This window comes from Coregonus clupeaformis, chromosome 3 (genome assembly GCF_020615455.1).
Source record: "Coregonus clupeaformis isolate EN_2021a chromosome 3, ASM2061545v1, whole genome shotgun sequence".
NCBI lineage: Eukaryota > Metazoa > Chordata > Actinopteri > Salmoniformes > Salmonidae > Coregonus > Coregonus clupeaformis.
Window position 1 is genome coordinate 14,827,776 of NC_059194.1, and position 17,034 is coordinate 14,844,809.

Below are 17,034 nucleotides of genomic sequence, written 5' to 3' on the forward strand. Positions count from 1 at the left end.
AAAAATGTTAAATGAACAGTCTTCATTAAAGTAGGCTTAAGTTGGCTTCATCTGGGACTGTGCAACCGTCCTTGTAAGTAACTGCTTCAAAAAATAATAAATGTACACATTAACAACAAGTTATGCAGAAAACTGCCTCAAAATCTTTGGTCAAGCTGCCCCCACTTACGTTTCATAGAGGTGTCCCCCCTCCACATGCAGCTCCACCTTGGCCAGCTGACGTGCGTGCAGGGAGGAGTGTGGGAATGCGGCGTGCATCCACGGCAACCCCAGACACGACATGAGGATGTTGATGAAGCCGGTCAGCATCAGGTCCCAGTGGAACGCAGTTCCCTTCAACAACCTGAAACAGTATCACACATAGACACAGAACAGTTTGGCATTATACAATTCAGACATACATGGACTAATCATGGACCATGGATGACATCGCGCTGGATAAGGCTACCAACATGCTGGCTGGATAGATAGGCTACCAACATGTTGGCTGGATAGGCTACCAACGTGTTGGCTGGATAGGCTACCAACGTGTTGGCTGGATAGATAGGCTACCAACGTGTTGGCTGGATAGGCTACCAACGTGTTGGCTGGATAGGCTACCAACGTGTTGGCTGGATAGGCTACCAACGTGTTGGCTGGATAGGCTACCAACGTGTTGGCTGGATAGGCTACCAACGTGTTGGCTGGATAGGCTACCAACATGTTGATTGCACTAGTCAAAGCCTGTGCTTAATTTGTAAATCGGGAGGTGCCGGAACAAAAAGTGAGCGCGAGAGGGTGGTGACCTGGGGAGCTCTGAGGTAACGGAACGCATGAGATAATTTTTATTTTATTTTATAATAGAGTAGAGGCACTTACAGAAGTTGCAGACATGGGAAACATTTTTTATGGCCTAGGTTCCGGGAAATGTTGGGCCTTTTATGCAATTCTACGTCATTTTACATGACTGGCGTCTTTGTCAGTGTCAAAGTAGTCTGTCATTTCGATCATTTGTACAGTACTATTGTGCTTTCAAAACAACTGGGAACTCGAACACACTGAAGTCAGAGATTTCCCAGCTCTGAGTTCCCAGTTGTCTTGAACGCAGCATTATAAAAGATTATTGCAAACTGAGAATCTGAGATCAATGGAAACGACCTTGTCTTGAATCCATCAATATCTTAGGCTTAGGTGTGTGGAGACATATTGTATGCTACAATATGAGGAGGAAATAATAGTCCAAAAAATGCTTTCCTGTTTCACTGACTCACCCAATGAATCGCAGCTCACTCGTTGGTGATGGCATATGAGCTTGTGCCAAAAGCCTCTCTCTCTCGTTTTACTTTGTAAAACAATATTTGGAAGTTTATCAAATATTTTGGTAGCCTACAACTGACAGATTAGAGTCTTCTCCTTTTAGCAGGAGCCATTTTCTTTCCAACCTGTGTTTTCCCATGATTGTAGACTATTTGAAATATTGCGAATGGCCAGTTTTGTCTGCATGCTGTTTGTTCACTGACAGATTTGCCGCGCGTTCCCGACTGTAGGCTATGCATTGTTATTGGGCTACACTCCAAAGCTAGGCTATTTTTAAAATAAGCTATTTATCCTCTGTGGCAAAATGTTGGGCTTTCTCGTGGTGTTGTAGGCTATTCTGAATTATTTCATTTCTTTCTGAACCAACAGCAGTATACCTTTGGTACATTTATTTCAATTTATCAGGCGTGCTGCAGCTCCTCCAGAACCCTTCGCGCGGCTCTAGAATTAACGAAGAGGCAACTCGAATGAACTTTGATCATGTTTATTAAAATGTTTACATTGCAAAAAGTTCTGGCCAAATAGGTTCCGGAACAAAACAGTCCAAAACAGAGAGGTGTGAGGATCCGGCTCAAAGTAAGCACTGGGCAAAGTCTTACGACAAAGTCATATTTCATGAAAAACAAATACAATATACGGAATAGTAGAGTAGAGTATACAGTTGAGTGTGTTGAATAAATGCATGTGCTATGCTGCAGCAACAGTACATCATTGTGACAAACTCTCTTGCAGGTTTGTTTGCAATCATCTAACGATAACGTAATGATTCTGCAATAATCTCCTGCAGCACATGTTCTTTACCTAGAGTATAGAGTAATAATATAGAGGTTCCTACTTGGCTTCGGGGACGTGGGTGAGTGATATGACAATATTCTGGTCGATGAAGATGAGCAACGCCAGGAGGAAGCCTAAGCCTACAGCACTCAGACAGTTCATGCCGGTCAGCTTGTCAAACTGGGCCAGCCTGAAGATCTTCCCGTTGTGGAAGTTGAACACAGGAACTGTTTGGAAATGTTGGAAACAATTTAGAAATGTTGCATGATTTGTCTTGCGGCATTTATCTAGTCTTTTTTCAAGGCTTGCTTGAAACATTTTGATCAATGACAAATTGGCCATTTTAAAACAACAGACCATTCCCTTTTCTGAACAATAATGTGTACTACTTACGCTCTATGTCAAGGAAAAGGAAGGAACCAATGAAGGAGAATATAACGACAGCGATGGGTAAGGCACAGTCAGACACCACCTCTCTCACTTTGGCATGCAGATAAGGACTGTGGGAAGTAAACCAAGACACATAGCAGTATGTCAACTATGCATTGGACACAGAATAACATTTTGCTACTCTAAATTATATAAATTGAATTTAGCAGTAGACGGTTTGACAATGGAGTGTTAGTGCTGGGCTGGAACAAAAACATCCACAACCAGCAGCTCTCCAGGACTGGAATTGGAGACCCCTGAGATCAAGTGTGTCCTTTAGCTACCATTGATCTGGCAGTGGTCAGCCTGGCAGTGGTCAGGCAGCATATTAATGCAACTTTGATCTGAACTTACCTCCTCCTCAGCTGGTAGAGGGCGTATCCCAACCACAGAGTCCCCAGCATGAGCAGGAGACAGAGGATAGGCCTCTCCCTTGTACACAGGACCAGAGACTCAGGCAGAAACACATGCTTGACATGCTCCACCACAGGAGCCCCATGGTTGGTCCCACTCCCCAGCCTCTCTGTTGCATTTGCAGCCTTCTCCATTAACTCCTTGATCTCTAGAAGCACCCGAGTGCTGTTATTGGTTGCCAGCATGGGCCCGTGGCATAAGTAATTAAAGACTACAGGGAGAGAAAGAAAGGGGTAGAAATAGGGATAAAGGAAGGAAAGGAAAGGAAAGAGTTAATCAGGCAGCAACATGTATAGGCTCATCTGCCACTTCCTTCACCACTGACGTGTGCTTAACTCAAGGGTGTCCTCCGAAACACGTCAGTTCCCTTCAGAGCCTGCCTGGGGGAATGGTTTGATTGCATGCTTCGTTCGCCTCTAAAAGACTCAATGATGGATATATGCTGGGTACATTTACCGTGCACCTCGTTTACATTCCTCTACATTTACACTAAGACGGATTTTCCCGGCGGGCGGAATGTCTGAATATGTTGTGTAAATGTAAAACCCCCCCCCCCCGGACTCACTTTTGACAGTGCCTTTCACCGAGTCCCCAACAAAGGCTATTGAAATGAACAGGGCTATGATTTCCTCTGATGAGCTGGAAGGAAAGGGTATAAAAGAAACACGGAGTATACCCCTTTATCTGAACAGAATAAATCACAGACCAAGACATAGCAATCCATGACAAAGTCACAACACTGATTACAAGTGAGTACCTTCAATGAAATTGGATGTTTATGGAAAATTTGAAGTCAAAACAGACAAGAATGTCACATGTTTAGTGGGTTCAGTAGTCATGCTCAGTCAAGGTCCTTTCCAAATTACAAAGCTGAGCCAAACAGAGCTGAGCCAAGCTGCACTGCACTGGCCTGGTTATGCATCCAGCAGAAGCCTGATTCACTGAATGGATGTTTGTCCACTGACCGTTTGAAGAGCTTCATGAACAGACTGACGTTCAATAGTGCTCCCAGGATGAGAAAGAAGCTGTTCCACAGGCCGATGCAGGCATAGAAGGCAGGGAAGTCCAAATCGTAGTCATCACAGATTCCCCGGATCACTACAATCACATCAAATATCAGACAAATAATTCAAGTCTACAGGATATTGATGTAGTATTTATGTTGTCCAGATGTTTCTCTAAGATCATCCTCCAGTGTAGTAGACATACCGCTGATAAAGATGGCCAGGGGTGCAGTAGTCAGTGGGATAACCAGAGGAGCACCAGCAAACAGAGAGTAGATCACTCCTCCGATGCTCTGGCCAACGATGACTTTCTGGACATCTATCAAGGACAGACCATTATAATGTTAGTGTAGGCAAAGAATGTATATATATATATATATATATATATATATATATATATATATATATATATATAAAATAAAAAAGATACAGTGAGTGACTATATACATTTTCAGGATTCAATAATAATAATTTATTTGAATTTCATTGAAAGCTGAATGATTCAAACATCCAGTCAGGAGCATTCAGGCTTTTGACAGATGGACAGGCACGAGACAGGCGGATAGAGAGACATCCAGATGATTGTACCTATCTCTCCCCGAGTACTCTCGTCATTCAGCGAACCAAAGGCGATGTTAGGAAGTAGAATGGCAATGTACAGGAAGATGGCGGTGGTGGTGTACTTCAGCCAGGAGCGGTCTTTGCCGTGCATACCTGTACGGACCAACCAGAGAGCAGTTTAAATCTTTGCCAACCAACCAGAAAGTGGTTTACAACTCTGCCAACCAACCAGAGAGCAGTTTACAACTCTGCCAACCAATCAGAGAGCAGTTTACATCTCAGCCAACTGTGAACACAGGTACAACCTTGGATATGAACTAGCTTTGATAATCGTAATGACAACAGCAAAGATTGAGCTTTCTTCACAAGTTTGTATAGGCTATGTGGTGTGTTAAATATGATTTAAAAAACTGTGCATGTCATATTGAAGTCAATTATCAAAAATAATTATCCATGACCAATCTAAATAGAGTGGCCCTAACAGCAAAGTCTCTTTTAAAATGTAGTGACAAGAGGAAGGCTAATGCTTAAAAGTTATACCGTCTGTGAAGTCTGAGGGATAGAGTGGTAGTCGCCGACGGAGATCCTCATAGATACCTCGGCCAACTTTAAAGAAATCTGCACACTTTGGAGAAACAAACGTTTTATTGATTGGTTGTATTATCCTGTACTATTATGTGGTTTGTACGTCTACTGCAAAGCACATGGTTCTTTGGGGATAAAAAGTCTCTATATAATACAAGACACTAAGCCAGAGGGGCCTAAAACCACAACATCCGCCACAGTTGTGTTAGTTAAGGTACACAGCAAGAAAAGCCCTCTGGAATAGCTCCTTGACCTGGATTATTGTGGATGCGTTGGTTGGTGATTCAAAATAACTGCCACTAAGATACTTCAAGTGCTACTTTTCTTTCTCCAGGCAGGCATTTCTGTGTTGCGTCTCTCCACACTAAGCCCAGAAATTTCCCCTTGATTTAAGAAGGCTACATAATGAAGTACTTTGTCCTTACAAGAGCCTAGATGCAGTCTGCTGCCAGGGAAATACAACAGTCTTGGCATACATCTGAATGTGCAGTCCAGCTGCTTACCATTCCTGAGGACTTGACGATAGAGGGGGGAAAGGGATCAAATGAATTGGCTAAAGTATTACTACATAGTGGAGCGTCTATTTATATGTCTGGATGAAGGAAAACCTGAGGGTGGTCCATCTCCACATGGGGGGAATCTCACAAGGGGACCACACCACTAAAGGAGAAAATACACACTTTTATCATGCTGCTTTAAAGGAATAGTTAGTAAAAGTAAAATAAAGGAATACTTTTTGCGTTTTAGCTTATTTCCGACAGTGTTTCATCCAAACCAAATGTACGATTGTAAGCTGGTTATTTACATCCAGAATCTTTTGAATGAAACAACCACATCCTAAGTTGAAGATAAGCTTGAAAAAAGGGACCTATCCTTTTAACTAGCAGGTATTTCCAACTGAACAGTGAAGCTGCTACATGTTGGCCTTGTCAGTCCCAGTCAGATGTATGAGGTAGCCCCTGCCTACTTTTAGTGTTTTTTTGCTGCGTGGGTCTGTTTCTGCGTGGATCATTTGCTTCTCTGTAGCTGGTTTCTCATTGACTATGGAGAGATGATGCCGCTGGTGCACCAGCTCTTGTTTGAACTCCTCCTGGGTCTTGGCGTCCAGCAGCTTCTGTCTGAAGGAGATGTCTGAGAACATGGTGGCGAATGTGCGGCCCAGCTCGATAGCTGTCTTGGTGCTTTTCTGGGGGAGCGAGATAATATTTAGATAATATTTGGGGAACATAATGGGACTATTAAGATACTAATGAGTTGCCAGTAGATTTCTCAACTCACAAAACACATGAAGATGGGGATTACTATAATATTGCCATAGACATATTGGTATTAGCGTAATGTCATTTTCTGCTTGTTAAATAGTCAAATGGAGCCCAAATCGTAGATAGGTCAAATGGAGCATAAATCGTAGATAGGTCAAATGGAGCCCAAATCGTAGATAGGTCAAATGGAGCATAAATCGTAGCTAGGTCAAATGGAGCATAAATCGTAGATAGGTCAAATGGAGCATAAAAGTAGATAGGTCAAATGGAGCCCAAATCGTAGATAGGTCAAATGGAGCATAAATCGTAGATAGGTCAAATGGAGCATAAATCATAGATACGTCAAATGGAGCATAAATCGTAGATAGGTCAAATGGACCATAAATCGTAGATAGGTCAAATGGAGCCCAAATCGTAGATAGGTCAAATGGAGCCTAAATCGTAGACAGGTCAAATGGAGCCTAAATCGTAGATAGGTCAAATGGAGCCTAAATCGTAGATAGGTCAAATGGAGCCTAAATCGTGGATAGGTCAATTGGAGCATAAATCATGGATAGGTCAAATGGAGCCTAAATCGTAGATAGGTCAAATGGAGCATATATCGTAGATAGGTCAAATGGAGCATAAATCGTAGATAGGTCAAATGGAGCATAAATCGTAGCTAGGTCAAATGGAGCATAAATCGTAGATAGGTCAAATGGAGCATAAATCGTAGATAGGTCAAATGGAGCATAAATCGTAGGTAGGTCAAATGGAGCATAAATCGTAGATAGGTCAAATGGAGCATAAAGCGTAGATAGGTCAAATGGAGCATAAATCGTAGATAGGTCAAATGGAGCATAAAGCGTAGATAGGTCAAATGGAACATAAATCGTAGGTAGGTCAAATGGAGCATAAATCGTAGATAGGTCAAATGGAGCATAAAGCGTAGATAGGTCAAATGGAGCATAAAGCGTAGATAGGTCAAATGGAACATTACCGTTCTAGGTGGAGAGAGAATGAGGATGACATATCGAGCATTACAACAGTTTGCTCCCCAGTTCTGTGGTCTTTCCAGACGGGCGATGCAGACGTGGCGTCTCTGGAGGCTCTTCACATTGCATCTGGACAGACGGACGCAAACAGACAAATTCAGTCTTGTCCCTACTTAGAGGTTTAACTGTGTTGGAAACATTACTTATGTAATAACAAGTAATGACCGATAATACACCATGTCAGCTGTTACTCACAGGACACAGAGCCAGGACTGCTGGTAGCGGACTCCATTGGCAGTAGCAGTCACACCCTGAATGGTCTCGGACAACAATTGGACTGGGGAGAGCAAACAGAGGGTACTAATATCAACGAGTGTATATTTTCTAGTATATTGAAAAACAAAGCTAAATCATGATAACTGTTTTCACTGAGATATTAGACCTACCTTGATATAATATTCCATCTCATGTCATTTATCACCAATACATTGTGTGCTTAAAGGGATACTGCAAGATTTTGGGGATTCTACTTACCCAGAGTCAGATGTACTCATGGATATCATTTTCATGTCTCTACGTGGAGTTTAAAGATAATTGAAGTTAGCTTATCACAATTGCTGGAAGTCTCCGGGCACAGTAGCCAGCTCCTCTCAAAAACAGGGAAATAGACCTTCTAACTATTCCAAAGCTGGGTGGTTGGTAATTTACAGTCTTACAAAGCTATACATAGTAATCTATAATTTATACATAAAGGACATTTTACTGATAATCATAAGAAACGAGATTCTATCAACTTCCTCATTTTGGAACTACTTTGGCTTCTGCCTGCACTCTCTTCCCCTGATACTAGAGGTGTGGTTTTGTGAACAAAACTGTGAGGCAGCTGTTGCTTACTGTAGTAGTTAGCTTGCTTGCTTATTGGCAACAAAACATTAGATAAAACATGTTGGATTATGAGTATGAGCAAGAAGAATACCATATTTATTCTGATCCATATTTATTCTGATCCATATGTATTCTGATCCATATTTATTCTGATCCATATTTATTCATATTCATATTTAGTCCCGTGTAGCTCAGTTGGTAGAGCATGGTGCTTGCAACATCAGGGTTGTGGGTTCGATTCCCACGGGGGACCAGTATGAAAAAAATTATATATGCACTCACTAATTGTGGATAAGAGCGTCTGCTAAATGACTATAAAAGATGAGCTACCTCGATCGGTGGCGAAAGCCAGGTCTGAGGGGGACTGCGGGGCATGTTTGTGCTGCACGGAGTGGGACTTGTTATTGCCGTTAATTGGTGGGCTTGATATCTCTGGAGAAGAAAGCAGTGTACCCAGTGACTGTGTGTACAAACCACAGTGACTCTTCTGCACTCATCAATCCTGGAGTTATAGAGACATTCTTCCATGTCCCAAAAATAGGTCCAGCCCAGACCTGCTGGACCGAATGGACAGCTGTCCATCGACTAAGTGATGTCATTGTTCTTGTCCCAGTACACATTGACAAACTATAAAAAAGCTAATCTATTGATGGCCAGCTGTGTTGACTTGAGAGTTCGCACACAGCCTATCCTTGCGCCCACGACAGATGAATGAAATGAGTGCTTCAGAGAAAATAGTTCCAAAAACAAATGCATTTAAACAACTATAATCAAAATATTATAGTTTCATATATACTTGGAAAAATACAGAGTACAAAGTGCTAACCACCAGCTTTGGATTAGTTAGAAGGTCTATTTCCCTGCTTTTGAGAGGAGCTGGCTACTGTACCCGGAGTCTTCCAGTAATTGCCAGGTGCAAAATTTGCACTTTGCAATTGAACTTTGTATTTTATTCCCTGATGCACACCATTGTCCTCATCTCCTCCTGTGTCAGTGAACACCGTGTTCATGACCTCGTCCATGTAACAGCTACCGAGGCCGTCTTCCATTACGTGGGTCAGCATGCGCCTCAGCACCTCATCCAGAGTGGTCACCTTCTCATCCAATAGGATACTGGCCTGGGCCAGGAAGCCATCCAGGTCCCGGTGGCCACGCACTTCCTCCTGGAAGTTCATCAGCTTCACATACTGGCGGAGACAAGGCCAGGGGAGACCCGATGTTAGTAGAAGTAGACTTGTACAGGGTTCCAACACCATATAGAAACAGTATGCGTAACTCAAACTTTCTCATGCAAATATCCTGTTGAAGTTAGTACTCGGTCTGGGTGAAAGTTTGATTTAAAATATGTCCTAATTCCACTGGGATTCTCTTCTAACGTTCCTTCAGCTAATATTAGAGGTGTAGAGAGAGTGTTGTAAAAGAGTATCTTACTTTTCTTGAGGTGTTCAGGAGCCCAACCCCAGGGTCATCCCCAGGATCATCCCCAGGGTCATCCCCAGGGTCATCTGGATCTACAGATGAAAGGTTTTTAAGTCGGCATCGTTTTCAACAGACCACATATGCACAGAGCTCTCAGGGGATCTGTTTTTCATCTTAGTCCAAATCCCCCACCGCACATCTCTATTGTTTCTCCATATTTATTAATAGTCAGTTCTGACAGCCAGTTGGACTCGTAGAAGGACACACAATGACAGACTGTTTATGTCCTTGAACATCAATTATCTGACTCAGGAAGTTCTTCTGAGGAAGTCTTGGCACTGACTAGTACCTCATTACAGTAACAAAAAGTCAAAATATGTGAGCTAGACAAAGAATAGTGGTTTTTGGTAGCCCTTGGTAAATACAATTTCATTAATTAGTATGATGCACACATGCATACACACACATACACACACACACTGACCTGATATCCCTGTTTGGATCTGAGTGTCATAGTGGTCCTTAGGTGTGTTGTCGTGGTTCCCCACTTTGCCCTCGCCACATTCCTCCCGCTCCCCATCTCGCAACTCTGCAGACACAACAACACAGCAAAGGTCAGAAGTCAGGGGTTAGGGTACCCTCTCCATTGTCATAAATTACCATGCAGGCCCTTCTATCTCTGAATAGGCTAGTTTACTTCTCTGGAGTGCCTTGCTTGGTGTTATGGCACATTCATCTATGAATGATGGAAAATTACAGTTATACTTTCAGAACCTTGCTCTCCAAAGACAAACCTGCAGAAAAAGCATAATGTTAGCCTAATGGATGTAGCTACTACAATATTGATTGATTCAGTCAAAACGAAAACCCTGTTTTGGTCTCAAGGTTAAGTTATTAGACAAGGTCAACAGTATTTAGGGTATGAAGCTATTGGTCTACCCTCCGGCTGTATTACCATCTGTTATAGAACACACACAGTACAGAACATTGAGGCCCTATAAAAGAATCCCCCTAAAACCAGAAATGGCGCAATATAACAATAGACGTCCCCTCGTAAATTCTTTCATCGTATTGAAGAGAAATATGTGTAGTAGATTCATGCATGTTTTATGAGGGAGAAAGAAGGAAAGATGACTGTCTGTATCCATAAACAACGATGCAGCTTGATCTGGTAATTAGCTTGGTTGAGCTATAACTTTGCACACATGTGATATATGATTCCTCCATGGCATCGGCTCATTTGTCATCTACCTAGTTATTTACTTGTTCGTTTTCTCTTCGTTACTACCGCTAAAGGCCTGACGGTGCTCATTGGTGCATGAAATGAAGCATTAGCATAAATAACCGCTGCAATCAGTGCATATTAGCTTTGCCTAAAGTGATCTACGGTATATCTCTTACCACAGGTTGGTACCTAAACAAAATGGATACATTTAAGTTCCATGTGTGTGTCAAACAATTATGAAGTATCTCATCCTATCATGTGATATAATGTCATGTCACATCCAACTATCGTCCTATCATGTGATAGAGACCACAGCAGAGGAGAGCACCGCTGAGCAAAGGGATCAAAGTCAACAATGAAACTGTTCCATACCCACCCATCTCCTGGAAAACATATCCATTCTTTGACCTCCCGGATGATAGAGCCTCTGTGGGGAAAAGAGAGAGAAATATGGGAATTAAAAAAGAGGAAACAGGAAAGTCTACGTTTTACAACGTCAAAGACTGTTTTCGATATTTTTCACTTGAATCGATAGAACAATTGGTCAACCCAGCTATAATGTGTACCAAGAGACTGAACAAATCAATGTTAATGTGATTATCCTTGGTTGTAAATGTCTAATTACTCATGACATATTTGTACTCTGGCTGTACAAAATAGATAGCATAGGCCTTACAGTATACAGATGTAGGATCTTAATTTGATCACCCTGTTGAAGGAGAACTTTCCTGCAATGCTGGAAATATAAAACATGTAGTGTAGTTGAGGTTTAAAAAGGCTTCTGAAGTTTTTGTAATTTCCACTTTCAAAAGTTCAAAAATTCAAAAGGCACTCGCACATCTGAGCTATCTTTGTTGCAGGTGCATGGTAACAATTGAATACGATGAGTAAAAAAAAAAGAAACACACACTTTGAAATTTCTTACTTGATTTTCCCTTAAGAAAAATATATCAACCCCTACAAAAATGTCCATTCATTATAATTCACCTAATAATTCACATTTCCTTTTGCTGCAGGATTCTTTTCCTGTTGTAGCAAACTGGCTCAAATATTGATCCTTCACCTGTATTGGCTATGCGTGGTGAGATGCATCAGCAAGCGTCATGATGTCCCTTCTCTTTATACTGTATGTAAGCTCTCTAACGGAACGACTTTGTTATTTCCACATGGGATATCCTGTCCCCTACATGTTAATAGGACATAGTTGAACCTGGCACCGTACAGTGCATAGTGAAAGGTTAAGGGTGTAGTAGAGAATGTCCCCAGGTCTCAGTGAAAATGGATCTGTAGAGAGGCTGACACAGCGTGAACCCAATGTTCCTGGCATGTGCATGCCTTCAAAAACAGCTCACAGAACGCAGCTGACAACAATAAATGACGTCCGCTGGCTTTCAAATCCACCGGCTGGCTCGTAGCACTGAAACGCCTGACAGAAATACAGCAGCAAGTTGTTTATAAAGTCATAGCATTGCAAATGGCATTACTAACAGGGTTGAAGTCAATTCCATTTTTATTTCCTATGAATTTATAGTTTTATGTATACGTCTATAAGGAGTAATATTGTATTTTGTAGATTGCCAGAGTGCTATGAGAAGATATTTATGACATTGGAAGAGATGTCTTCTCATATGCCTCTTATTTGTATCATTGAAAAGTGTCAAGACATTTGATCCCCAAAAGAAACACATGAATTCAGTTAAGTTACCGTGAACCTGACCCCAACCCCCGGATGGTGTTTGAAGGGCATGAGGAAATGTTTGTGTGTGTAGTTAGGTATCTCATAGAGACAGTCCTGTTCCTAGCAGAGAGAGGAGCCTCACAGCCTTTCTACCATAGAAATAGAATGACTAGAAGAGGGATAAAAACTCAGACCACAGCACATTGACTTGAATGGGAGTGTCCGTTCTATAAATTCTATTTCTATGACTCCAGTATACTGTATCTCTGTGGTGATTAGAGGGAAGGTGCTCATGGCTGTCACAGTTCACAGGGTTTCACCTCAGCAACTGACTGAGGACCTTACGTAACAGGGCCCTTATGTGATTGTCTGAGCAATGTGTGAGAAGACAGTCTATATGGTATTTTATGGCAGCCTTTTTTGTGTGTTATATAGACGACCACTTGGCAGGTTGAAGTCTTCTGTCAATGGTGTGTATTTTAGGTCATGAACATCTACAGGTATAATGCATTATGAAGTGGTTATAATGCACTGAAATACTTCCTCATATGCATGTATGACCCCTTTACAATGTGTTATTGTAATCTCAGAAAGACACTGACTAAATAACAGCCATTAAGTCTGTTGAAAATGTTTCCTACGTAACCATATGCAGTAAAGGATGATCGCTGTTGGCTGGTAAAGTCTTACCAAGACTTGTTAACAGGCAGTAAAGGATGATCCCTGTTGGCTGGTAAAGTCTTACCAAGACTTGTTAACAGGCAGTAAAGGATGATCCCTGTTGGCTGGTAAAGTCTTACCAAGACATGTTAAGAGGTTGTACTTTTTTTTGTATTCATCTTTACTTTCCCTCTACATAAAGAAAAGCTTTAGTACCAATTATGCCTCCTCTACAGCATTTCTCCTCCCCAGGGCTTCTTCATGTGCTTGTGCTTGTGGATTTCCTGTTTAGAAGGCTGTCTGACTTCCTGAGGACGCTGTCTTGTGGTGTTGACAGAGATATACTGTCCTGCTGCAGGCCGCATGGCAACTTGGCCATCGAAATCAATCCCCAAAATAGTTTGCTTCCACTGTCCTGCTCCTGGTTGTATTCAGTTGCTAAAATGTTTATCAGAACGGAAGCTTCCTGTTTGGTTAGTAAGGTGACATTAGTTTTTATTCAAACTGCTTTTAATTGACCACATGATCTATTTTACAGTCGCATTGCACTCAAACTAGAAATAGAAATAGAGTTTTAAGTTTTGACGGTTTGATATTCCCAGCATGTTTTTCATTAAAATGGCTGTCTTGTTTCCAGAAAGCCCTATGGGGTCTGAGCTAACATGTCTTCAGAACAACTGCTGGAGGGGAAATTCTATTTATCTCCTTGTATATTTCTATTCTAATGATGCTGTTTCATTTGTCTTGCCTTCTATGGTCTGCTAACCTGTTGTTCCTATGTTCTCTTACTGAGGTAAACTGCATGGTAAACTGTATGGTAAACTGTGTGGTAAACAGGAAAAGGTATTACCTTCAATAATGACAAGAAGCTAGATTCATACCTGGGGCGTGGCTCGGAAAGCCTCACTATCGATGTTTAGAGAAAAGGCTATCAGCTTGAGGTAACTGGCCTTGGGAGTTTAGAAACAGAATAGCCTCGTCCTAGTTAGGTATTTTCAAACAGTACATTCAACTAGTTGCAAAAAGTGTGAAATGTTATGAATTCTTTGTTCTGTTTGAGCGGTTTCTTTTACCCCCTTTGAGATAAATATTAGCAATGTCATAACGTCATAATTGTTGTCCGCCTCACATGTAGAGGTGTACAGTGTGTAATAACATTAAAGTCAGGTTGTGTTGTGTACTCTATACCATGTCACTACACCAGTATGAAAGCAAGACATACAGCTCTTTCCACCACAATACTTTCCACCAGTGGAGAGTGCTTCGGTATGCCAGGTGAAGTGATTACCTCATCAAGGTCCCGTGTAGCTCAGTTGGTAGAGCATGGCGTTTGCAACGCCAGGGTTGTGGGTTCGATTCCCACGGGGGGGCAAGTATGAAAAAATAAACGGGAAAAAAACATGTATGCACTCACTAACTGTAAGTCGCTCTGGATAAGAGCGTCTGCTAAATGACTAACATGTACAATGTAAGGTGCACAATAGGTTTGTCTCATTAGCGATAACCGCCAGACCAATTGTATATGATTGTGGGTTTCTGGCATCAGAATCCCAGATGCCACCTACTGCCATCATGCTCTGCCGTTGTTTCAAGGCACTTAAGCCCTACCCTGCAGGGGTGCTGATATTACACATATGTACACACATGCTGTATAAAAACAAGGAAATCAGTCAAAGTATATCAAGTTCTACCTTGGTGCCAATGCATGAATAGTAAAAGACAACTTCAAAGAGTTGCTTCTCCTTGACACCAATTCTGTGTGGCAATGAGGGATAATCCTTTTGGAGGCAAAAAAATTTAACAAAGACAAAATCGAGCTAATTATCTTCCGTTTTTAAGTGGATTAAATAAAACTATCTCAAGCCTGAACATGCTGGTTTAAAGTAAGGCCACAGGGAAGAGTGTCTTATCCTTTCCGTGAAGTGCCTTATTAAATAATTTCGTATGGTCATGATATTTGTATTATCAAATAAGTCTCAACAAACCATCCCAGGTCTAATAATACATTCAACAAGAGTGGAAACCTTGAAATTTACCAGATTAGAACATGTGGCATTTTTCTACTGGATAATCTTACTTAATCCCTTGCCTGAGCAAATTCAACCAGAGCAGATTAACCCATGAAGACCACAGAAGAGCCAATACAGGAAGTGGAAAGGGGTGCCCCAATGACAACTACAGAGATTGTCTGAGCTACCTGTGTCATACGTCTTTTTAGGAGAAGGCTGTGCTATTCATAACTGCCCTGCTGTGCTATTCATACATTGTGCCCCATCATATTGTAACTATTTGGTTGGTGGCATGCAACCGTGTACATTGTTTATATAGTGAGAAGTTTGTGTGGTGAAGGATTTGAGTTGGTAAGAAGTTGTAGTTGTGGTCGTATATAGCCTATAAGTAGGAATAAGTAGGAGGTTATCTTGGTGTTTGGGAGCTCAGTAATGATCACAATCAAGTTCAGTCAAGGACGACTGTTACAGAGGCACATCTTCTGTCCTAAGGAAACCCATAATTCTAATCACCTCAGGCAAACAGCCCTGCGCCACAGACAGAGTCAAGCCAAGCAAGTCAAGCCAAGCAAACAACCCGAGTCATGTCAGAAATAATAAAATACGCATCACATGATATCCTTTTTATGTTCACCCATGGGCAACTAGATAAAATCAAGCAAGTGTGTCAGCCCACTTCAGAATGATAGTTAACGGCTGCAGCTGTACTTCCCATGGCAAGGCCAGGGTTCCATTTACAGCCATATTGTAAATATTGACCCACACCATTTGCTTTTGAACTTTCCAGCTCTCCAGGCCAATAAAGGCATCTCATTTAGCATGAATGGTTTCAATACCAAGATGCTGTTGGAAAAATATCAAACATGATTCATACAGTAACCAGTTGTAACAAGTTGTAAGCACACGTAGACAGTGCCACCGATTCATTTAAAAACAATTCTCACTCACGCATTAATACATGTAAAACTAGACAAAAATCAAGGTTAAGTCTTGTTGCAGTGTAAAAGGACAGTCCTACCCTAAAAGTCTACTTATTCACTAAACATACAAGACTTCCCTCCAGGTTGTCAGTTGTAAAGTCAGGAAGGCAAATGGCACACGCTTGCACGTCTGGCACAAGGATTCTTGGGTTGCACAGCAGGGAAACCCCCCAACCCTGGGCAAACTGACTTACCAGACGGCACAAAATGAAGGACGTTTTTGGCTTCCATAATTTCTAGGTTTTCAGGTGAGAGATCCTCCCAGGTCAACCCATCATCCTCAGAAGTTCTAGTGGAATCACCTCAGCTATACTCCCTATACCCACAGTCCTCACTGGGGTTCACACTCAGGATGGGAGGATACCAGTACCTCCCCTAGCACATGGGGAGGAAGGGAGGGGAGGGGGGAGAGAAGGCTGACAACTGCTGGGTCCTTGTGCCTATCATTCATGTACATCACTAATTAACTAGCTAACAATTCTGGAGGAAAATAAGATAAAACAAACTAGCACTTTAAAGCTAGAATCCGCAGTTGAAACAAGGAGGGAGTTTGATTAAGCTGAACCACTGTGCACTGGTCTATGGCTTGTGATGTGAACGGACAAAAGCGGTGAGGGAGGAGCGCCCTTGTAATCTGCGTCGCTCAGTCATGTTGTCAACAAGGCAGTATAATGCATTGTTCAGAACAGACAACACCTTTTCCATAAAATATACATTTTAAAACTAGTTTTCATTGGGAAGGTAGGATAAAGTGTTTTTATGAATAGCAATTGCATGTGAAAACACTGAATACTATTCATTATTCCACATGCTTAACCTATGTCACTTTTGTTTTGAGCCGACTTTGCCGTCAGCCAGAGCGGGGCACCTGGCTCCCGC

General features: G+C 41.8%; 1 protein-coding gene across 2 annotated transcripts in view; it reads right to left on the bottom strand.

The window, feature by feature from the left end:
• LOC121540860 (sodium bicarbonate transporter-like protein 11) overlaps nt 1–17,034 on the bottom strand; it is an 87,869-nt gene that overhangs the window by 55,962 nt on the left and 14,873 nt on the right. The window contains exons 1-17 of one of the 2 annotated variants that reach the window (XM_041849987.1): nt 16,350–16,489; nt 11,205–11,255; nt 10,088–10,192; nt 9,616–9,695; nt 9,152–9,371; nt 7,555–7,636; nt 7,305–7,428; nt 6,031–6,249; nt 5,019–5,103; nt 4,506–4,631; nt 4,123–4,236; nt 3,879–4,011; nt 3,479–3,552; nt 2,854–3,124; nt 2,464–2,570; nt 2,132–2,297; nt 170–343 (exon numbers count right to left, since the gene is read on the bottom strand). In XM_041849987.1, the coding sequence (XP_041705921.1) occupies nt 170–343; nt 2,132–2,297; nt 2,464–2,570; nt 2,854–3,124; nt 3,479–3,552; nt 3,879–4,011; nt 4,123–4,236; nt 4,506–4,631; nt 5,019–5,103; nt 6,031–6,249; nt 7,305–7,428; nt 7,555–7,636; nt 9,152–9,371; nt 9,616–9,695; nt 10,088–10,192; nt 11,205–11,255; nt 16,350–16,386 (2,168 nt within the window). In that variant the 5' untranslated portion in view covers nt 16,387–16,489. Of the gene's footprint in view, nt 1–169; nt 344–2,131; nt 2,298–2,463; nt 2,571–2,853; nt 3,125–3,478; nt 3,553–3,878; nt 4,012–4,122; nt 4,237–4,505; nt 4,632–5,018; nt 5,104–6,030; nt 6,250–7,304; nt 7,429–7,554; nt 7,637–9,151; nt 9,372–9,615; nt 9,696–10,087; nt 10,193–11,204; nt 11,256–16,349; nt 16,490–17,034 lie in introns of those variants that run through there. The other variant, XM_041849978.1, reaches the window with a different exon arrangement.